This window comes from Elephas maximus, chromosome 15, assembly GCF_024166365.1.
Source record: "Elephas maximus indicus isolate mEleMax1 chromosome 15, mEleMax1 primary haplotype, whole genome shotgun sequence".
Taxonomy (NCBI): Eukaryota; Metazoa; Chordata; class Mammalia; order Proboscidea; family Elephantidae; genus Elephas; species Elephas maximus.
The window spans coordinates 757,692-775,970 of record NC_064833.1 but is presented as its reverse complement, the minus strand read 5'-3'; the positions used below and the strand labels follow the sequence as shown (position 1 = coordinate 775,970).

The window sequence follows — 18,279 nt, the reverse complement described above, 5'->3', positions numbered from 1 at the left end:
TTTTGGTTTTCTAACTCCAAGTCTTTGCACATTTCATTATAATACTTTGTTTTCTCAAGGTGTTCAGTTCTTTTACTTCATTTCTTTCTTTCGCTTTAGCTACTCAATGTTCAAGAGCAAGTTCCAGAGTCCCTTCTGACATCGATTTTGGCCTTTTCTTTCTTTCTTGTCTTTTTAATGACCTCTTGCTTTCTTTATGTACGATGTCCTTCATATCATTCCGCAACTCAACTGTTCTTTGGTCATTAGTGTTCAATGAGTCAAATCTATTCTTGAGATGGTCTATAAATTCAGGGGGAATATACTCAAGGTAGCACTTTGGCTCTTGTGAACTTGTTCTAATTTTCTTCCACTTCAACTTGAACTTGCATAGGAGCAATTGATGGTTCATTCTACAGTCAGCCCCTGGCTTTGTTGACTGATGATACTCAGCTTTTCCATCATCTCTTTCCACAGAAGTAGTCAATTCGATTCCTGTGTATTCCATCTGGTGAGGTCCACATGTATAGTTGCCATTTATGTTGTTGAAAAAAGGTATTTGCAATGAAGAAGTTGTTAGTCTTGCAAAATTCTATACGCGAACTCTAGCATTGTTTCTATCACCAAGGCCGTAGTTTCCAACTACTATTCCTTCTTTTTTTTTTTTTTTTATTCCTTCTTTACTTCCAACTTTTGCGTTCCAATCACCAGTAATTAACCATGCATCTTTTTTTTGATTGGGCATTTAATCAATTTCAGACCGCAGAAGTTGGTAAAAATCTTCAATTTCCTCATCTTTTGAGAAGTAAGCTCTTCCCCAGTCATATTTTGAGTGCCTTCCAACCTGAGAGTCTCATCTCTTGGCGTGGTATCAGTGTTCTGCTGCTATTCATAAGGTTATCACTGACCAATTTTTCAGAAGTGGATCACTAGGTCCTTCTTCCCAGCCTCAGTCTGGAAGCTCTGCTGAAACCTGTCCACCACGGGTGACCCCTCTGGTATTTGAAATACCAGCGGCATAGCTTCCAGTAGCACAGCCACACACAAGCCATCACGGTAGAACAAACTGACAGATGTGTGGGGTCCTCTGGATACTGGTATCTTTTTGTGTGTGCGTGGTGAAAACATGCACAATACATACCACTTCCACAATTTCTACACGTACAATTCAGTGAAACTGGCTACATCCTGTAAGTGGTACCACCTTTCTCGACAGGTTTTTCCAGACTATTTCACCACCACTGACACAATTTCACTGCCCTCCTAATCTTTTCATTTATCCTTTCAATTGTTGTTGTCAATTTGATCACATATAATTCTTCAAAGCATTGGGTAAATCTGCTGCAAAGGACCTCTTCAAAGTGTTGAAGAGCAAAGATGTCACCTTGAAGACTAAGGAGCGCCTGACCCAAGCCATGGTATTTTCAATCACATCATATGCATGTGAAAGCTGGACAATCCATAAGGAAGACCGAAGAAGAATTGATGCCTTTGAATTGTGGTGTTGGCGAAGAATATTGAATATACCATGGACTGCCGAAAGAACGAACAAATCTTCCTTGGAAGAAGTACAGCCAGAACGCTCCTTAGAGGCAAGGATGGCGAGACTGCGTCTTACATACTTTGGACATGTTGTCAGGAGGGATCAGTCCCTGGAGAAGGACATCATGCTTGGCAGAGTACAGGGTCAGCGGAAAGGAGGAAGACCCTCAACGAGGTGGATTGACACAGTGGCTGCAACAATGAGCTCGAGCATAACAACGATTGTGAGGATGGTGCAGGACTGGGCAGTGCTTCATCCTGTTGTGCATAGGGTCGCTATGAGTCGGAACTGACTGGACAGTACCTAACAACAACAACAACAATTCTTCAAAAGAGTTGGGCACTGTTACCTTGGAGGAGGATAGAAACTGAGCAGTCATGCGGTGGGAGGTGAAGGGGACAGTTTAAGTGCCAACCTTGTGCACAGCTGGAGGAAGAGTTTTCCAGGTAAAGCAGACAGCAAGTGCAAAGGCCCTGAGGCTGGAAAGACCCTGATATACTCTGGGAAGATCCAGACATCCTTTCTATCTTGTCCTCTGTGTCCTGAGGAACCAACCTAGCACCTGGCAGGTGGAAGGTGCCAAAAAAAGGTTGGTTGAGTGAATGAATGCCTTCTTTTGCCCTCCCTCTCCCCTTCCTGAGACCGTGTGTTTCTAGAGGGTGGTTGCTTCACCCACAGTGGTTGACCCAATGGAGGACAGGAAGAACTGAGTGGAGTCCCTCCCAAGTACAGATCTCCAGATGCTGGGGTCATAGTAACCATCTTCTGCTCAGACCATGTAGCCAGGAGGCCCCAGATCTGCTGAGAAAATCCACCAGCAGCAGGGGAAGGTGCTATGGAACTACTGAGAAGCAGGGGTGAAAGAAGGGGAGAGAGCTGTAGAGTAGACAGCCCAGAGATTGAGAGAACTCCTGGATCCAGCAATGCCTGAAGCCAGATACCCCTCTGGACCCCCTGATTATGTGGGTGCATTACTGATTTTCCTTTCTGTGCAAGCCACTTTGAGTTAGGTTTTTGTCACTTACAACCCAAGTCCTGACGAATGCCCCCAAAACAACCCCCTTGTAGATGCCCACAGGCCTGCCCAAAGCTGCCATCTCAGTGCTCACCCTGGGTCCTGTTCTGCCCAGTTCCCTGGTGGTTTGGCACCAAGGTCCTGGTGGTGGGAACAGCTCAGAAAACAAGGGCGGGGCCTTCTTTCCAGGAGGACCTGAAGGCCGCACCCTCATTCAGTCATCCACTGAGATGTGCCGGGGCCTCCGTGTGCCAGACCTGGGCGGGGAGCTGGGGTGCAGACCCTAAGCCTCTCAAACACCTCAGAGGCCACTGGCCAGTAAACCACGGGCCAGGCAAGTGGAGGAAAAACATTGTGACCTGACCTGAGTGGGCACTGAGCTTCCCCCGGCGCATGTGGCGACGTGCCCGGGTCTGGTGTACAGGCTAAGGAGGGGGTGCAGGGGAGCTTCTGGACGGACCTTCTAAATTAGGGCAACGAGGTTAGACCTGCAAAACACCACTACGCCCCCGGCGTGACCTGGTGAACCCAGTAACGGTGGCGCGGCAGTCGGGGTCCTCGGACAGCACGGAGCTGCGCCTGAAGTCTACGACTTCCGGCAAGGCGCCGAGTCCCACAATCCTCCGGGCCTCGGCGTCTCCCCGCCCCCTGCGCAGAGCGCGCGGCCTGGGATTGGCCACGGAAACGTCTGCGTCCCTGTGGGCGGGGCCGCGGCTCCCGTGGCGGCTCTGGGAGCTCGCCGGCGGGTGGCGCCCCGGCTCTCCCCGGGCCGGCGGCATGGAGGAGGAGGTGGCGGCCACCCGCGCGCCGGGAGGAGCGGAGGACGGCGGCGCGTCCGCGGGCTCGCCGACCCTGGAGGCTGGCATCGAGGCGGAGGCGGCGGAGCTGCTGCCCTTCTTGACGCCCGGGGCGCGAGCAGAACTGCAGGCTGAGGCTGCACGGCACGTGCTGGCGCTGACGGGCTCCGGGCCGGGCCGCGCGCTGCTAGCAGGGCAGGCGGCGCTGTTGCGGGCACTGGCTGAACTGGCGGCAGCTCCGGTCCCGGCTCCGGCCTGCGATGCCTCTCGCGCGCTGGTGAACCTGGCGGCCGACCCGGGACTGCACGAACTGCTGTTGGCGGCCGACCCCGGCCTGCCTGCCCGCCTGCTAGGCCGCGCGTTGGATCCACAGTGGCCCTGGGCGGACGAGGCGGCCGCTGCGCTGTCCAACCTCAGCCGCGAGCCGGCGCCGTGTGCCGCTGTAATGGCGGTGCTGGAAGCCGCGGAGCCGGGGGAGCCAGTCCTGGAGCGCTTGGTGCGCGCGCTGTGCACGCCCGGCTACAATGCCCGTGCGCCCTTGCATTACCTGGGGCCCCTGCTTTCCAACCTCTGCCAGCGGCCGGCGGCGCGTGCCTTTTTACTGGACCCAGACAGGTGAAGATCTGGGCGGCCGACGGGTGGGTGCTTGGAAGTGAGCCGGCCGGCACTGATAGGCGCCTCTCTCCAGGTGCATGATTCAGCGGCTGCTGCCTTTTACCCATTACCCAGATTCCTCCGTGCGCAGGGGCGGAGTGGTGGCGACGCTAAGGAACTGCTGCTTGGAGCACCGTGAGTGGTGCTGGGGCGTTGCCGGGGGTAGGGACTGGACTTCGCGGGTGCCCTAGATAGCGCTCATCCTTGTTTTTCCCCCAGGACACCACGAGTGGTTGCTCGGTTCCGAGGTGGACATTCTCCCGTTCTTGTTACTTCCACTGGCTGGGCCTGAGGACTTCTCCGAGGAGGAGATGGAGCGTGAGTGGCTTGAGTGGAGCCTCAGGGTGGGCCCGGTAGAGGGGCGGTGGCCAGGCGTAAAGTTCTAATGACTCCTTCCAGCAGCGAGTTCTGAGACCACGGGTGGGCGTAAAAGGCAGGGCCCAGCCTAGGGACCCAGCGCTTCTCACACCTGCCCCTAGGGTTGCCTATCGACCTGCAGTACCTGCCTCCTGACAAGCAGCGAGAACCCGATGTCAACATCCGCAAGATGCTTATTGAGGCCATCATGCTGGTGAGCCAGGGTCCTGCTACGATAATACCATCCCCCACCCACATGCACACTCTGATCTCTGGGTGATCCCTACTCCTTCCTAGCTGACAGCCACAGCGACAGGTCGGCAGCAGGTGCGGGACCAGGGCGCCTATCTGGTCCTTAGAGAGCTGCACAGCTGGGAGCCAGAGCCTGCCGTTCGGGTGACCTGTGAGAAGCTCATCCAGGTGGGCACAGCACTGGGTGGGAGGCAGTGTCCACACTAGCCAGCTGCTCACCTATTTCCCCTGCTGGCAGGTGCTTATTGGGGATGAGCCAGAACGTGGCATGGAAAATCTGCTGGAGGTGCAGGTGCCCGAGGATGTGGAATGGCAGCTGCAGCAGCTGGACCGCCAGGAGCAGGAGCAGTGTGAGCAGGAGCGGGAGGCGCAGCAGCTGGCACCAGAGCAACCGCGGGAGAGGCCTGTTCCCCGCTGAGGCCTCTGCAGCCTCCACCACCTCCAGGCCCACCTTCGCTCCCCACAGGCCTCTCTGGACCCCTGAATGGAAGGCTGTGTCCTGCTAAGAGGTGGAGCTACATTTAGACTCCAGGTGCGAGCTGAGGACTCCAGTAATGGCGAGTGTCCAGTAAACATTAGGGCAGCTGAGGGCACCTCCCCATCCTGTGCCCTGTGGCCACCAGCAGGAGGTGCAGGTCATCAGAAGAGCACCGGGCTCTCATCTGCTTCCACATGGGATGGGGGTAATGGGGGGATGGCCAGCGGAGCCACTGGACAGAAAAATATTCAAGCCCTGAGGGGCCAGCTGGAGCCTCCCATGTTGAGGGCACCGCAGGGGCCTGGATGGAAGCAGTACCCCATCCTGTCATCCCCACCCCAAGTTCATCCTGGGCCCCCAGGCTCTGCCTGCCTGACACCCAGCCTCAGAGTGGGCCTTTAGTGACTTTCCTGCTGTTCCAGGCCCACCTGGATCCTGTCCTACGTCTGCTTGGGGCTGTGTGCCCTTCCACACCTGCACTGGCTCCCCACTAGCCTGTGCCTAAAGTGTTTACTGCTGCTGCTTCCTTCTGTGACTTCCACCTCCCTTTCGGATCTGTGCCCAGGGCCCTGCCCTTAGCCCTGCCAGCTCCCAAGTCCTCCCGTGTCTAAGCCTGTTGGCCTGGCTCCCTCCCTCTCCCCTCTTCTAGGCCCTCTCCCTGGTCAGCTCCCTTGAGCCTTAGCTGCTCTTCAAGACATTCTAGACCCTCTTCCCAGAGCCCTTTGCCTACCTCTGCTGAGGCTTTCTAATATGCCTATGGTCCTACCCTCTGCCCAAGCCTGTCCCCTTGGATCCCACCATGGGCTCCATTCGAATCCCCAGTTCTCCAGCTGCTGAGGCCCCAGGCTGCTGTAGTGGCCCTCCTCCCATTCTGCTATCTTCCTGAGCCAGACATCAATGCCACCTGCACGTGACCCCTAAGATTTGTCCTTTCCTCACCAATGGGCCCCCAGGGACCCCGTACTGTGGTACCAGCATGTAGCTTGTCTTCCCTGCTGACCATGACTGGGGCCTCCCTAACGCCCCCACTGCAAATCCTTAATCTCAAAGCTGGCCAGCAGAACTGGGCACCAGAGAGCTCCCTCCATGTCCCCCACGTATAGCTCTCCCATTAAAGCTCTGGCACTCTAGGCTGGTGTGGTCTGTGGTCTGTTTTCCCCCATGGGGAGCCCCAAGGGTCTGTGATACCCTAAGGCCACCAGCACGGAGGTATCCACACTCTGGGCTCTGACAGAATAAATACTTTATCTGGCCCCGCCCTGCCCTGCCCGACCCCTCCTGACCCCTCAGTTAGCCAGGTAATTCCTTGGCCCTTTGGGGATTGCAGACACAGAGCACAGTGATAGCAGCTGCCTGGAAGTTCAGACAGCCCCTGAGCTCGAGTCCCAGCCTGGCGGAAGCTGTCCCTGGCCTCAGGTGGGCCTCCGGTGGCCTGGGCACCCCGAAGACAGGCTCCAGGCCAGGGGTGCGCTCATGGGGGGTGCTGGGCCACGGGGGGCACTACAGCTGCAGGGGTGGCCCTGGGGGTTCGGAGTCCGTGCAGGGCTCCGCAACATCTGCAGCCACCAGGAACTTGCATTCCATCTGATTCTCTGCAGCGGGTGGCAGCAGGGTCAGGCGGGGTGCAGAGGGCTAGGCTGGCCACCTGCCGGGTCCCCACTGCCCGGCCAGCACCTGGTGTGGTGCCCAGCACGTTGCAGAAAAACATGTGTGGCAGGCAGCATCCAGCGGTGCGCGGCCACCTGCTGCAGGTCGAGGCGCGCGTGTGGGTGCGGCTGGAGCAGGCCACGGATCAGATCCTGGCACTCTCTGGATGAGGGTCACGCCTGCACCCAGCTGCCACGCCCATCACCACCAACAGTGCGGGCAGCTTTGAGGGGTCATCCCAGGTGCCAGAACAGCCTGTGGGCCAGCCCCGGTGGGGACACTAAGGCACACAGAGGTGGGCGATTGTCCTATGAGGCTAGCTTGGGTTTGAGCTTAGTGGGGCTAAGAGTCATCAGGCCCTTCTTCCCCAGACCACCTTCCCCATCTCCAGGTGCTGTGCAGGGGGTGCTGAGTCCCCTCCACCCTACCCAGCAAGGTGAGCCTTCTGCAGCCCAGGCCACTCCTGCTGTCCACCTTCCAGGTGTGAGCTGGATTTTGGGTGGGGCACAGGTGGTGGTCTCCCCTGGGGACAGGCCGGGTTGAAAGGTGGGGCCATGGCGAATCAGATGCAGCATGCAGTGGGGTTGGCGCTCCTTGAAGGGCAGCTTCCCAGTCACCATGGCGTAGAGGATGACGCCTCTGGGGGCACAGGCTCCTCAGGCCGCGTCCCCAACCCAGGGTCTGGCCATGGTGTGCCCTGGGGGTACTCACAGGCTCCACAGGTCCACCTGTTCACCACTGTACTTCTTGCTCATGAGGATCTCTGGGGCCGTGTAGGCCACTGAACCGCAGAAGGTGCTTAGCAGCGTGTTCTTCGATCCAGTGCAGCTGGCAAAGCCGAAGTCTGGGGAGGGAGGTGCAAGAGGAGGGTGAGGGAGGGGCAGGGTGTAGAGAGAGGGGCTCAGGAGGCTGTTTTGGTCCAGAAGGATAGTGGGGGCATGTGGAGTGTTTGGGTGGCAACAGGACTGGCCGGGGCAAGGGGTAGCTGGTCTGGGGGAGGGGGTAGGGCTGGCAAGTGAGGCTGGGCTAGAGTTGAGGGTGGGGGGTAGGCCTCCTGGGAGGGTTGATGACCAGGATCAGGCCAGGAGCAAAAGTGTGGCCCTGTTCAGGGTTGAAAGTAGGGGCTGAGCCAGGTTGAGGTTGGGGCCTGGTCAGGTGACAGTGAGCTATGGACCTCCTGCAGAGCTGGAAAGCTGCGTGAAAGGTGGGCGTCAGGTGGAGGCTGAGAGCGCCCACTCACCTGTCAGCTTTAGGAGGCCTCGATCATCCAGCAGGATGTTCTCACACTTTAGGTCCCTGCATGGGGAAGGGGAGGTGGGGCTGGGCCTGGTGCTTGGTGGCCTCGCCATGTGGGCGGGCAGGCGGGCAGGCTGGGCAGCACCCTCACCGGTGCACAATGCCTGCACTGTGGCAGTGTACCATGGCGCTGACCAGCTGCCAGAACAGTCTGCGGGCCTCCTCCTCCTCCAGCCCCAGGCAGCAGCGGAGGTCTGACACGGTGTTGATGTGCTCCAGCAGGTCCCCACGGGCTACCAGTTCCAGCACCAGGTAGGAGCGCTGATTGTTCTGGTATGTCTCCTACAGCTGGACCTGCCGGACCCCCGCCCTCTTCCATCACCTCAGGACAAGGTCAGCTGGACACAGGTTGCGGGGGGAGGAGGGCCAGGGCTGGGCGGGGCAGCAGATGTGGGGTGGGGGGGTGCGGGCTGTCTTGGGGCATCTCAGGTGCTTGTAGGTGGCATTGAGAGATGAGATCTCACGGGGCAAGAACTTTCGGGAGAACTCCATGGGGGCCTTAGCCATGGAGACAATCTTGATGGCCACCTGTGAGGGGAGGGGGCCGTGGGAGGGGCCAGGCTGCCATCCCCCACAACAGGGAGGAAGCAGGACTGGGGAAGGAGTGGGGTAAGATGAAGGAGCACCAGAAGTGCCTGAGTGAGTTTGAGAAGGGTGGCCTGGGCCAGGCCAGGCACTGTCCCTGCCCTGCAGAGCCCATGGGGGGTTGGGTGGCCTCACGATGGTGTGACGCTTGCCTTGCAGGTCAGAGGACAGCTTGAGGTTGTGCTGTATCCGCTCATGGGTGGCACAGGCCAGGTAGACCTTGGAGAAGGTGCCAGAGCCGATCTGCTTGAGGGAGAGCAGGTAGCCGTTGTCCCGGCACTCCCGTATCTGCTCCATGAAGGCCCGCTGGTCCAGCCTGCGCCTGCTGCTGCCCTTCATGGGGGGCAGGGACCTGTAGTGGGGTGTGGAGGTCCAACTCACCACAGGACCATGGCAGGGGTTGGCAGGGCCATGGCTGAGACCACACTTCTACCGGAGGGGCAGCAGGCAGCAGGGGCCGTGTGGGGCTTGTGCTCCTTTCGAGGCAGTAGCCAAGGCTCTGGAGACTCCGGGGCTGGGCAGGTGCTGGGCAGGGACTGAGCAGGGATGAGGGCGCAGGGCAGGAGGTTTAACACAGCGGGGGCTGGCACAGGGGAAGGTGGCTCTGAGAAAGCTGGGGCAGGTTCTAGAATGGGGGGTTCTAGAGCTGCTCCTGCATTGTGCTCTCAGAGTGGTTCTTCCTGCCCCAGGACCTGCCGCCCTGAACACATCACGCTGGGTGCCCTGCCATCTGTGGGGTGAGAACCCACTTCAAGGGTAGGACCCCAGTGCAGCCTCAGTGGCTTGCCACAAAGGCCCTCAAAGAACCCGGGGTGGGGGGAGGGGAGGAAAGGAAGAAGGGTAGAGCTTTTTCCTTAAACTTCCCAACTCGAACGGCATGAGGAAAAAGAGAAAATTACCTGCACCAGCAGCCCTTTTAAGCAGACCCTCTCCCATTGAGAAAGTGCCATGGCATCAGGGGCGGGGGGTGGGGTGGGTGGGTGGGGACTGTAATAGAGGCTGAGCTGGGAGAGGGCATGGGGAGGGGGGCTTCTGGTTCTCCCTCTGCTGGGGCCTGGAAGCTTCTGGTCCAGGTCAAGGCCCTGCTGTAGGAAGCCTTCCCTGCTAGGCTGGCAGCCCCGAACTCTCCATGGTACTTGATCACACTCCCCCATGGCAAGCAAGAACCCCAGGCCTGGGCCCACCTCAAAGACCCCAGCCCTGGGAGAGAGATGCCAACCAACACCACTTCTCCCTCTCCTGGCCCCCAGAGTTCTCTGTGAGCAGCGTTACCACTAGGAGTAGCAGCAGCATTTACAGAGCACCTGTTGTATGCAGGCATCCTTCTGAGCAGTTCAGTTAGCTGTAGCTGCCCCCACAGCATGCTGCTTCCTGCTGGCAGAACACACCTGGTGTACCTGCCTGTGCCACGTAGCTTCTATCCAGGATCTCACATCCAAACACCACTTGAGATACCCATTCTCTGGTCTGAGTCGGAAGGCACAGTGGCTGTGGGCCTGGAAGGCAGGAGCCACCTGGTAGGTGTGGCTCCCTGGAGTGTCCCACAAGAGCCTGGCCCTCAGGAGGATCTCCATGAGTGCCTGTGGGACTAACCTGCCCTGCACTGCAGTCGGGATGGGTGTGTGCGTACCCACTTCAGCAAAGGCCACAGCAGTGGCAGGCTTCAACTGTTGGACCATCAGCTTTTTGAGAGCAAGGCTTCTGTCTGATATTCCCTTGGTCACCTGAGGAGTGTGGCTCCTGGCCAAAACCCTAACTGTGACCTTTCTGGTTTGACTACAGGAATTACAAGGCTGTGTTTGGCAGGCCTCCGGGGAATGCTGCCTTCCCCAAGCAGACTTGGTGGGTGGCCGGTGCCCTGCATCTCTGGAGGGAGTTGCAGCCAAGGACTCAGGGCCCCTGCTGGCTACACATGCTCTTTCCCATATCTATACTCCTAGCCCAGGCCCCTTCATTTGGGGTCTTCAGCTTCAGCAGAGACCTTCCTCAAGCTCCTCTGTTGAAACTCCTATATGGGGGGGGGGGGTAGGGAATTTTGAAAACACTTTTCCCCACTCTAACTCAGTACTTTTCCATGCCTACCCTCCCTTCCCCAGGAGAAGTCTTTTGTTCAAAGCTCCCAGGGCAGGAAGATGGGGGGAGGGGGTGGACTTGATGCTTTCTTCTGGGTTACTCCCTTGCTTATACTTTCACAGTAAGTTATTAAAAGCTTGGCTGTTTCTTCCATTTTGGCTCATTATCTTAATTAGCTCCTCCAACACCTGGCAGCTCAGCACCTTGATCTCACCTACAGCACTTGTCTAGCAAATTGCCTGGAATTTAGAAAAGATACTGACCTGGAAGTTAGGAACAGAGAGCCCACTGCAGATATTTCAAGCAGAAGGTATTTGATATGGGGATGAGTTACTCCTGTGTTAGAAGCGCTGGAGAAACATGGACAACGTGAGGTTAGTCTAACACACAGCCATCTCCAGAGCTGGGGCAGCAAAAGGGAACTCGTGTGACCCCAGGCAGGGGTGGTGGTGCTGCAGAGTGCTGCTGTTGAGCCTGGGGGCTGTGAACACCAGCCACGTCCTCCTCTCACCTTTCCGGCTCCCACCAGTGCCAGCAGCCAACTGGACACTGGTGAGTGTTGAGCTGAGAGGCAGCAGGCAGGACCCAGGCTAGTCATCGGCTCTTGTCCGCCTTCCTTCTGAAAGCCATTGCTATTCTTTTTCTCTTCACCCTAGTTCATCTGTCCATCCATCGAAATGCACTGGGTACCCATTCCCCAGGCTCTGTGCTGGGCACTTGGGCACAAAAAGCAGATGTGGGCCTCAGGCCTTTCCCTCACGGAGCTTACCCTGAGTAAGGGAGAGGGGCATTAATGATGTAATAAATGTAAAATGACAACCTCAACAGATGTGGGGCACAGTGTGTGCTCAAGGAGTGGAAGATGGCCTCTGGGACTGGAGATCCAGCTGGGGCTGGGAGGTGGCAGGATCATAGGGCCCTGTAAACCCTGGGCAGAGGTGCTGTGCATTGGAAGAGGCTGTGGGGACCAGTGCAGGGTTTTGGGCGAGTGAGCTAATAGTCTAGGGGTGGGCTGGGAAAAGGCCTCTTGCCTCCTTCATGGCAACTTCCTCTGGTTAACTCCTCCCACCCGGCTCTGCCTGCTTCTCTTCCTGGAGCTGTTCCTGGGCCAGGCTCCCCAAAGCACCCCACTCTCTCTGTTGGCTCCATCTGAACAACAGAAACAGGCTCGAGGCTATCCCCTGTGGAAAAAGAACATCCTCCCCTACTCTGTTCTTTCAGCTGCCATCCTGCCTGGTGTGCACCATGGGCTTCCCAGTGTGCCTCCCCACCTCCTTTTGGCCCACTGCTGGCCACTGACCCACCCACAGCAAGACAACTTGACTTCCAGCCTTAGAGACATTTGCAGGCAGTGGATGGAGGGCTAGTGACCACTTCCTCCTTCTCAAATTCCTCTCTCCACTTCCTTAGCTTCCAGAATGCCACTCATTCCTTCTTTTCTTTTTGGTTTGTACACTCAGGTGATTCCAGCCTTGGGGACTTTGCAGGGGCTGGTATGTCTGCACAGAACCTTCTTCTCATCCTTCTTTTAGCAGTCTCCATGGAACCTCCTTTGGGCGTCTCTGGAGAAGTCTGCCCATCCCCCACTGCACCCCTTCACAGGACTTGGCCCAAACTGTCATTTGTCTTGTTAATTTGTTACTTGCATATTATTTGGAGCCCTGGTGGTGAAGTGGTTAAGAGATGGCTGCTAACCAAAAGGTTAACAGTTCTAACCCACCAGCTGCTCCCTGGAAACCCTGTGGGGTAGTTCTATAGGATCACCATGAGTCAGAATCTACTCCATGGCAATGAGTTGGTTTTCTTTTGCTGTGCGTATTATTTGCCTTTCCAGATTCTAAGGTCCTGACCCAACGATCTTTTCATCTTGATTTCCATTGTCTGTTGGTAGAGTGAATGTGTGCTGCTTTTGTGTGTGTGCCTGTGTGTCTGGGAGCTTGTATCTGCATTGTGTGTCCCTGTGAATGTCTGCGAGCTGTGTCTGCATTGTGTCAGCGCGTAGGTGTGCCTGCATCTGCTGTGTGCTGCGGGGTCTGCCACCAGGGCCTGCGGGGGTGGTGTTGGGTGTTCACTGTGTGTGGTTATGTGTGGCAGATATAGGGCATGACCGTGGCCCCGTGTGTGTCCGGACTCGTCCCTGTTACGTCCCCGTTGTGTGAGAGGGCGGGTCTGGAGCTGTGAATGCTGAGGACGGGGACACGGAGCTGAGGGGGACTGGCGCCCAGGTGCAATACCTCTGCGCGAGCAGCGCGCAGAAGAAGGAGGGCCAGCGGCTGGTGCCTGCGTAGCTGCCGGCCGCGCCCACGCGGGTCTGCGGCGCCCGGGCCCCAGCGCTCGCGCCAACAGTCAGGTGCGGAGGTCACCGGACGTCGGGGCTGGGCGGGCCGGGGTGGCTGCGGAGCATGCGCACTCCCTCCTGCCGGGGGCCAATGGGCGGGCGGGAGCGCGGGACAGACGCGCGGCAGGCCAATGAGCGCAGGAGCAGCGGGGGGCGGGGCTGCGCCGCCGAGCTCAGGGCTGCGGTTGGTTAGGGCGGCGGGGCCGGCCGTGCGGCTCCGCCCACTCCGGTTGGCGCGGGAGGGAGGGCGGCGCCTGGGCGGCGGCGGCGGGTTCTGAGGTAAACGGCGGGCGGATCCCCGGCGGGGCGGCGAGCGGGGAGGCGGGTCGGGGCCTCCCCAAGGTCACCGGCCGAGCCCCGGCCGAGCAGAGCACCGGCAGGGCCCGGCGTCGTGGGGACCGGGCCCGCCCCACCGGCCCAGGTGCCAGGCCTCCCGCCTCCCACCCCGGAAGAGAGGCCGGGGAGTCCCGCAGCCCCCTTTCTCCCCAGCGCTGGCGCGGGGTCCCCCGGGGGACGTGGGGTCCCCAGTCCCCGTCCTGCTCCCCTGGCGGTGTCCCGGGCTTCCCCTGTGGAAGCCGCCAACAACCGGGCCGTCCCCGAAGCCCCGACAGCCAGGCGCCCTGCAGCCCCGGCAGGGAAGCGGTTGTCCGGGGCCTCAGGCCGGGGCGCGCGCGGGCTGGGGTCTCACAGCCGGGAGGGCCTGTCCGCCGAGGCGGGAGCTGCAGCCGCGGAGCCAGCGCCTGACCTTCCCGGCCGCGTCGGCCCGCAGCGCAGCTGGCTCGGCAGCTTCCGGGCTTCGGCGGCTCAGGTGGCGCCCTTCACAGGCTCGCGAGTCCCAGTCTCCACCCGGGTGGAGGGCCCTGGAGCGGGGCGTGAGCTGGAGGGGCTGGCGGGGCTGCGGTGGCCTGCTCTGTGGGGGCGGCCCCGGAGGCCCCGTGCTTTGGAAGGGGTGGTGGTAGAGACGCCCCTCTCTGATAGTGCAAGTGGGGGGAGTGGACGCCTTCACAGGGTTGCAAATACTCCCTGTCACCCACCCTAGATGGCATCCAGGATCCTGGTCCCAGGCAGGGAGGTCAACATCCATACTTTGACACAGGTGGAAGGAGATGTCTTGAAACCCCAGGGTAGGGAGACCCATTCACACCTCTGCCAGCCCGATCCCCTAGGTCATTCCTGTGCCTGATGCTGGAGGTAGAGGCTAGAGAGCTGAGTGTAGGATGATCCAGGGACAGGGGAAGGTGGGGTGACTTAGGCTGGGGTGAAGAGTGGGGTGTTGGAGCTGTTGGGTATGACTGGCTGAGACACCCAGCGCTGGGCCCTGGGGGGCTGGAGACCGGTGTGGGATTGTGGTCCTGGCATGTTTCTGCAGTGGCGTGTCTGTGAGGCCCTGGGCTGGTGTGTCAGCATGTTTTCCTCTGAGGCCTAGGTCTTTTGTGACCATGTTGTTGGGAGGGGTCTCTAGTCTCTCATGGCATCAGTGGAATCACCTGTGATTGATCCGGTGTCCTTGTTGCTCTGAAATCGATGTTCGGACCTGCATCTTGTTTTCTGGGCCCCCGGGTTCTTGGTGGCCTGCTGGAGAATGGCAGATTGGAGGTGCAGCCCCCTCCCTGCAAGGAGTGCACCTGCTCTTCTTTGTGACCTCTCTCGCAGTGGAGCCTGTCCACACTGGCTCAGGTGAGGGCTTGGGCTGCTGCCCGAACATTTGTGACCAGAGGCTCCAGACGTTGTGACCCACGTTCAGATCCCTGAGTTACGGTTTTAAAGGCATGCCTTGTGTCTGCTCATGCAGCTTAATCTTTGTGGGACAGGTACAGGTACGCAGGAAAGGGGCATGTGGTTCCCTCACATTCCTGGCCAGCGCTCGGAGGAGCTGCAATGAGCCTTCAGGGCTTAGAGTGTTCCCTGCAACCCAGAGATGCAGCCGGGCCTGGCGTAAGCTGAGAAATCATTTTCTCAGATACTTCATGAGTCAGATTCTTGCTGGTAACTCTGGAAGCTGCTGTGTAGCCGTTGTGTGGGTGGGGCACTTCCTGTGAGTGAGCATGCCTGCGGGGACAGCCCCGCCATGAGGTGACCCCTGGGTGCCTCCACTGCGATTGTTGGAGGGCAGTGCCTCAGCTCCAACTGCACTTGAGACTCACCAGGAGCATTTTCTAACCAGGGATACCTGGGTTTCCTCCCTCCCCCAACTAGCATTTCTTACCTAATTGGCCCGATATCTTACAGACTTCAGGTAATTCTAGTGGGCAGCCAGTCTCAAGACATCTGTACAGCCTTGGTGGTTATTTTTTGTCATTCCAGGGAGGGCGGTGTTGAGACTTGGGGATCCAGTATTTAAAGACCATAACCCTCTGGGATAGCTGACCTCTAACAGATGCCCCTCTCTGATAGTGCAAGTGGGGGGAGTGGACGCCTTCACAGGGTTACAAATACTCCCTGTCACCCACCCTAGATGGCATCCAGGATCCTGGTCCCAGGCAGGGAGGTCAACATCCATACTTTGACACAGGTGGAAGGAGATGTCTTGAAACCCCAGGGTAGGGAGACCCATTCACACCTCTGCCAGCCCGATCCTCTAGGTCAGTCCGGTGCCTGATGCTGGTGGGGACCACCAGGGACCTCAGGCCTGCTCCGGCTCTGCAACCTTTCCCCTTCCCTGCACACATTCAACCCTCCAGGCAGGCTTATGCTGCCTCCTCTGCTGGCTTACCCCCCTAACGCTTGCAGGGCTCACCTGCAGGCCTGCCCTTGGAGTCCTTGTTGACCTCCCCACCCCAGCATGCCTCTGTTAGTGTGTGGGGGCACACCTGAGCTGTGGGGCACATTGAGCACACCTGTTATTATATGCCCTGTTTTGTGGTGTTGTAGCCATGGTATGCTTGTATGTGCTTTCTGCAGGCTGAGAGAGTCTTCAGGCCAGGGAGTGTATGGGCCCGGGATGGCGCCTGGTGGGCTTAAGGAACTGCGACTGAATGGATGTTGGGTGCAGAGGGAGGACAGGAAGCCGTGTCTACACATTGAACAGTGTGCATGACGTGGTGGGGAGTGCCTACGGCCATCACCTGGCCTGTATCAGCTTCGCTTTTCCTTCCCAAGGGTCCCCTGTGCTTGTGCTAGCCTGTATCACAACAGGGTTGGAGGTGGGGTGTGGGAGCCAGCCTGTTGAGTCCTGCCCACCACTAACTAGCCACTAGCCAGCTACTAACTCGTGGTGTGTTGTTCAGCCTTTTGAGGATTAAGCTTGAGGGGCTTGGTGTGTGCCAGGCACGATCTGTGTTGTTCAGAGCATTTCTGCAGGAGATGGGGACCCTTTTCTGCTCCCACACCGCCTGTTCCCTTCAGAGCGCTCCTCTTGGCTCATGGTCAATAATGTGCTCATGGGCTGTGCTGTTCCTGTCCGTGTACGATGACTGTTGGCACACACTGCCTGGTGGCCAGGGCAGGTGGGGCACCAGCTGCACATACTCTGCTTTTCCATGATGTGATGAGAGACTTTGCTGTTCCTCTGTGCTAGTACACACCCACTTACTTACCCACCCACTTACTTACCTACCTACCTGCTTCTGCTGGTTTTTTTTTTTTTTTTTTTTTTTTTTTTTTTTTATAATAACTTTTATTAAGCTTCAAGTGAACGTTTACAAATCCAATCAGTCTGTCACATATAAGTTTACATACATCTCACTCCCTACTCCCACTTACTCTCCCCGTCTTGAGTCAGCCCTTTCAGTCTCTCCTTTCTTGACAATTTTGCCGGCTTCCCTCTCTCTCTATCCTCCCATCCCCCCTCCAGACAAGAGTTGCCAACACAATCTCAAGTGTACACCTGATATAATTAGCTCACTCTTCATCAGCGTCTCTCTCCCACCCGCTGACCAGTCCCTTTCATGTCTGATGAGTTGTCTTCAGGGATGGTTCCTGTCCTGTGTCAACAGGAGGTCTGGAGAGCATGACCGCCGGGATTCCTCCAGTCTCAGTCAGACCATTAAGTTTGGTCTTCTTATGAGAATTTGGGGTCTGCATCCCACTGCTCTCCTGCTCCCTCAGGGGTCCTCTGCTGAGCTCCCTGTCAGGGCAGTCATCGATTGTGGCCGGGCACCAACTAGTTCTTCTGCTCTCAGGATGATGTAGGTCTCTGGTTCATGTGGCCCTTTCTGTCTCTTGGGCTCTTAGTTGTCATGTGGACTTGGTGTTCTTCATTTTCCTTTGCTCCAGGTGGGTTGAGACCAATTGCTGCATCTTAGATGGCTGCTTGTTAGCATTTAAGACCCCAGACGCCACATTTCAAAGTGGGATGCAGAATGATTTCATAATAGAATTATTTTGCCAATTGACTTAGAAGTCCCCGCAAACCATGTTCCCCAGACCCCCGCGCTTGCTCCGCTGAGCTTTGAAGCATTCATTTTATCCCGGAAACTTCTTTGCTTTTGGTCCAGTCCAATTGAGCTGACCTTCCATGTATTGAGTGTTGTCTTTCCCTTCACCTAAAGCAGTTCTTATCTACTGATTAATCAATAAAAAAACCCTCTCCCACCCTCCCTCCCTCCCCCCCTCGTAACCACAAAAGTATGTGTTCTTCTCAGGTTTACTATTTCTCAAGATCTTATAATAGTGGTCTTATACAGTATTTGTCCTTTTGCCTCTGACTCATTTCGCTCAGCATAATGCCTTCCAGGTTCCTCCATGTTATGAAATGTTTCAGAGATTCGTCACTGTTCTTTATCGATGCGTAGTATTCCATTGTGTGAATATACCACAATTTATTTACCCATTCATCCGTTGATGGACACCTTGGTTGCTTCCAACTTTTTGCTATTGTAAACAGAGCTGCAATAAACATGGGTGTGCATATATCTGTTTGTATGAAGGCTCTTGTATCTCTAGGGTATATTCCGAGGAGTGGGATTTCTGGGTTGTATGGTAGTTCTATTTCTAACTGTTTAAGATAACGCCAGATAGATTTCCAAAGTGGTTGTACCATTTTACATTCCCACCAGCAGTGTATGAGAGTTCCAATCTCTCCGCAGCCTCTCCAACATTTATTATTTTGTGTTTTTTGGATTAATGCCAGCCTTGCTGGTGTGAGATGGAATCTCATCGTAGTTTTAATTTGCATTTCTCTAATGGCTAATGATCGAGAGCATTTTCTCATGTATCTGTTGGCTGCCTGAATATCTTCTTTAGAGAAATGTGTGTTCATATCCTTTGCCCACTTCTTGATTGGGTTGTTTGTCTTTTTGTGGTTGAGTTTTGACAGAATCATGT

At 57.0% G+C, this 18,279-nt stretch overlaps 3 protein-coding genes across 17 annotated transcripts in view; 2 read left to right on the top strand and 1 right to left on the bottom strand.

Annotated features, from left to right (window-relative positions):
- The first annotated feature begins 3,245 nt into the window (after window positions 1-3,245).
- HGH1 (HGH1 homolog) lies at window positions 3,246-9,550 on the top strand. Of its 2 annotated transcripts, XR_007513321.1 has the most exons (8): window positions 3,246-3,949; window positions 4,023-4,123; window positions 4,208-4,306; window positions 4,468-4,559; window positions 4,643-4,765; window positions 4,836-5,129; window positions 8,307-8,351; window positions 8,763-9,550. XR_007513321.1 is itself a non-coding variant. In XM_049854267.1 (6 exons), exons 1-6 carry the CDS (start codon window positions 3,315-3,317, stop codon window positions 5,013-5,015), a joined length of 1,230 nt encoding a protein of 409 aa, XP_049710224.1. In that variant the 5' UTR covers window positions 3,246-3,314; the 3' UTR covers window positions 5,016-6,549. The 2 variants fall into 2 exon arrangements, 1 of the variants encoding a protein (XP_049710224.1); XM_049854267.1 differs by lacking the exons at window positions 8,307-8,351; window positions 8,763-9,550 and having other exon boundaries at window positions 4,836-6,549.
- On the bottom strand, window positions 6,576-8,942 carry LOC126059062 (testis-specific serine/threonine-protein kinase 5-like). The gene is given in 8 exon segments (XM_049854587.1): window positions 6,576-6,667; window positions 6,769-6,884; window positions 7,197-7,361; window positions 7,434-7,566; window positions 7,963-8,018; window positions 8,110-8,312; window positions 8,430-8,546; window positions 8,739-8,942. Coding segments are annotated over 8 exon segments (1,086 nt in total).
- Window positions 9,551-13,219: 3,669 nt separating the features above from the next.
- MROH1 (maestro heat like repeat family member 1) overlaps window positions 13,220-18,279 on the top strand; it is a 63,458-nt gene continuing 58,398 nt past the window's right edge. For 7 of the 14 annotated variants that reach the window (XM_049853611.1, XM_049853610.1, XM_049853608.1 and 4 more), the window contains exon 1: window positions 13,449-14,691. The gene's annotated coding sequence lies outside the window, so the exon portion shown is untranslated. The other 7 variants (XR_007513234.1, XM_049853616.1, XM_049853615.1 and 4 more) reach the window with 5 other exon arrangements.

Bases quoted from the DNA above. Each gene is read 5' to 3' on its own strand.
- HGH1 (XM_049854267.1), top strand. From the start codon at position 3,315: ATGGAGGAGGAGGTGGCGGCCACCCGCGCGCCGGGAGGAGCGGAGGAC. The intron at 4,124-4,207 runs GTGAGTGGTGCT...TTTTTCCCCCAG, and splicing joins GAACTGCTGCTTGGAGCACC to GACACCACGAGTGGTTGCTC. The intron at 4,560-4,642 runs GTGAGCCAGGGT...ACTCCTTCCTAG, and splicing joins TTATTGAGGCCATCATGCTG to CTGACAGCCACAGCGACAGG.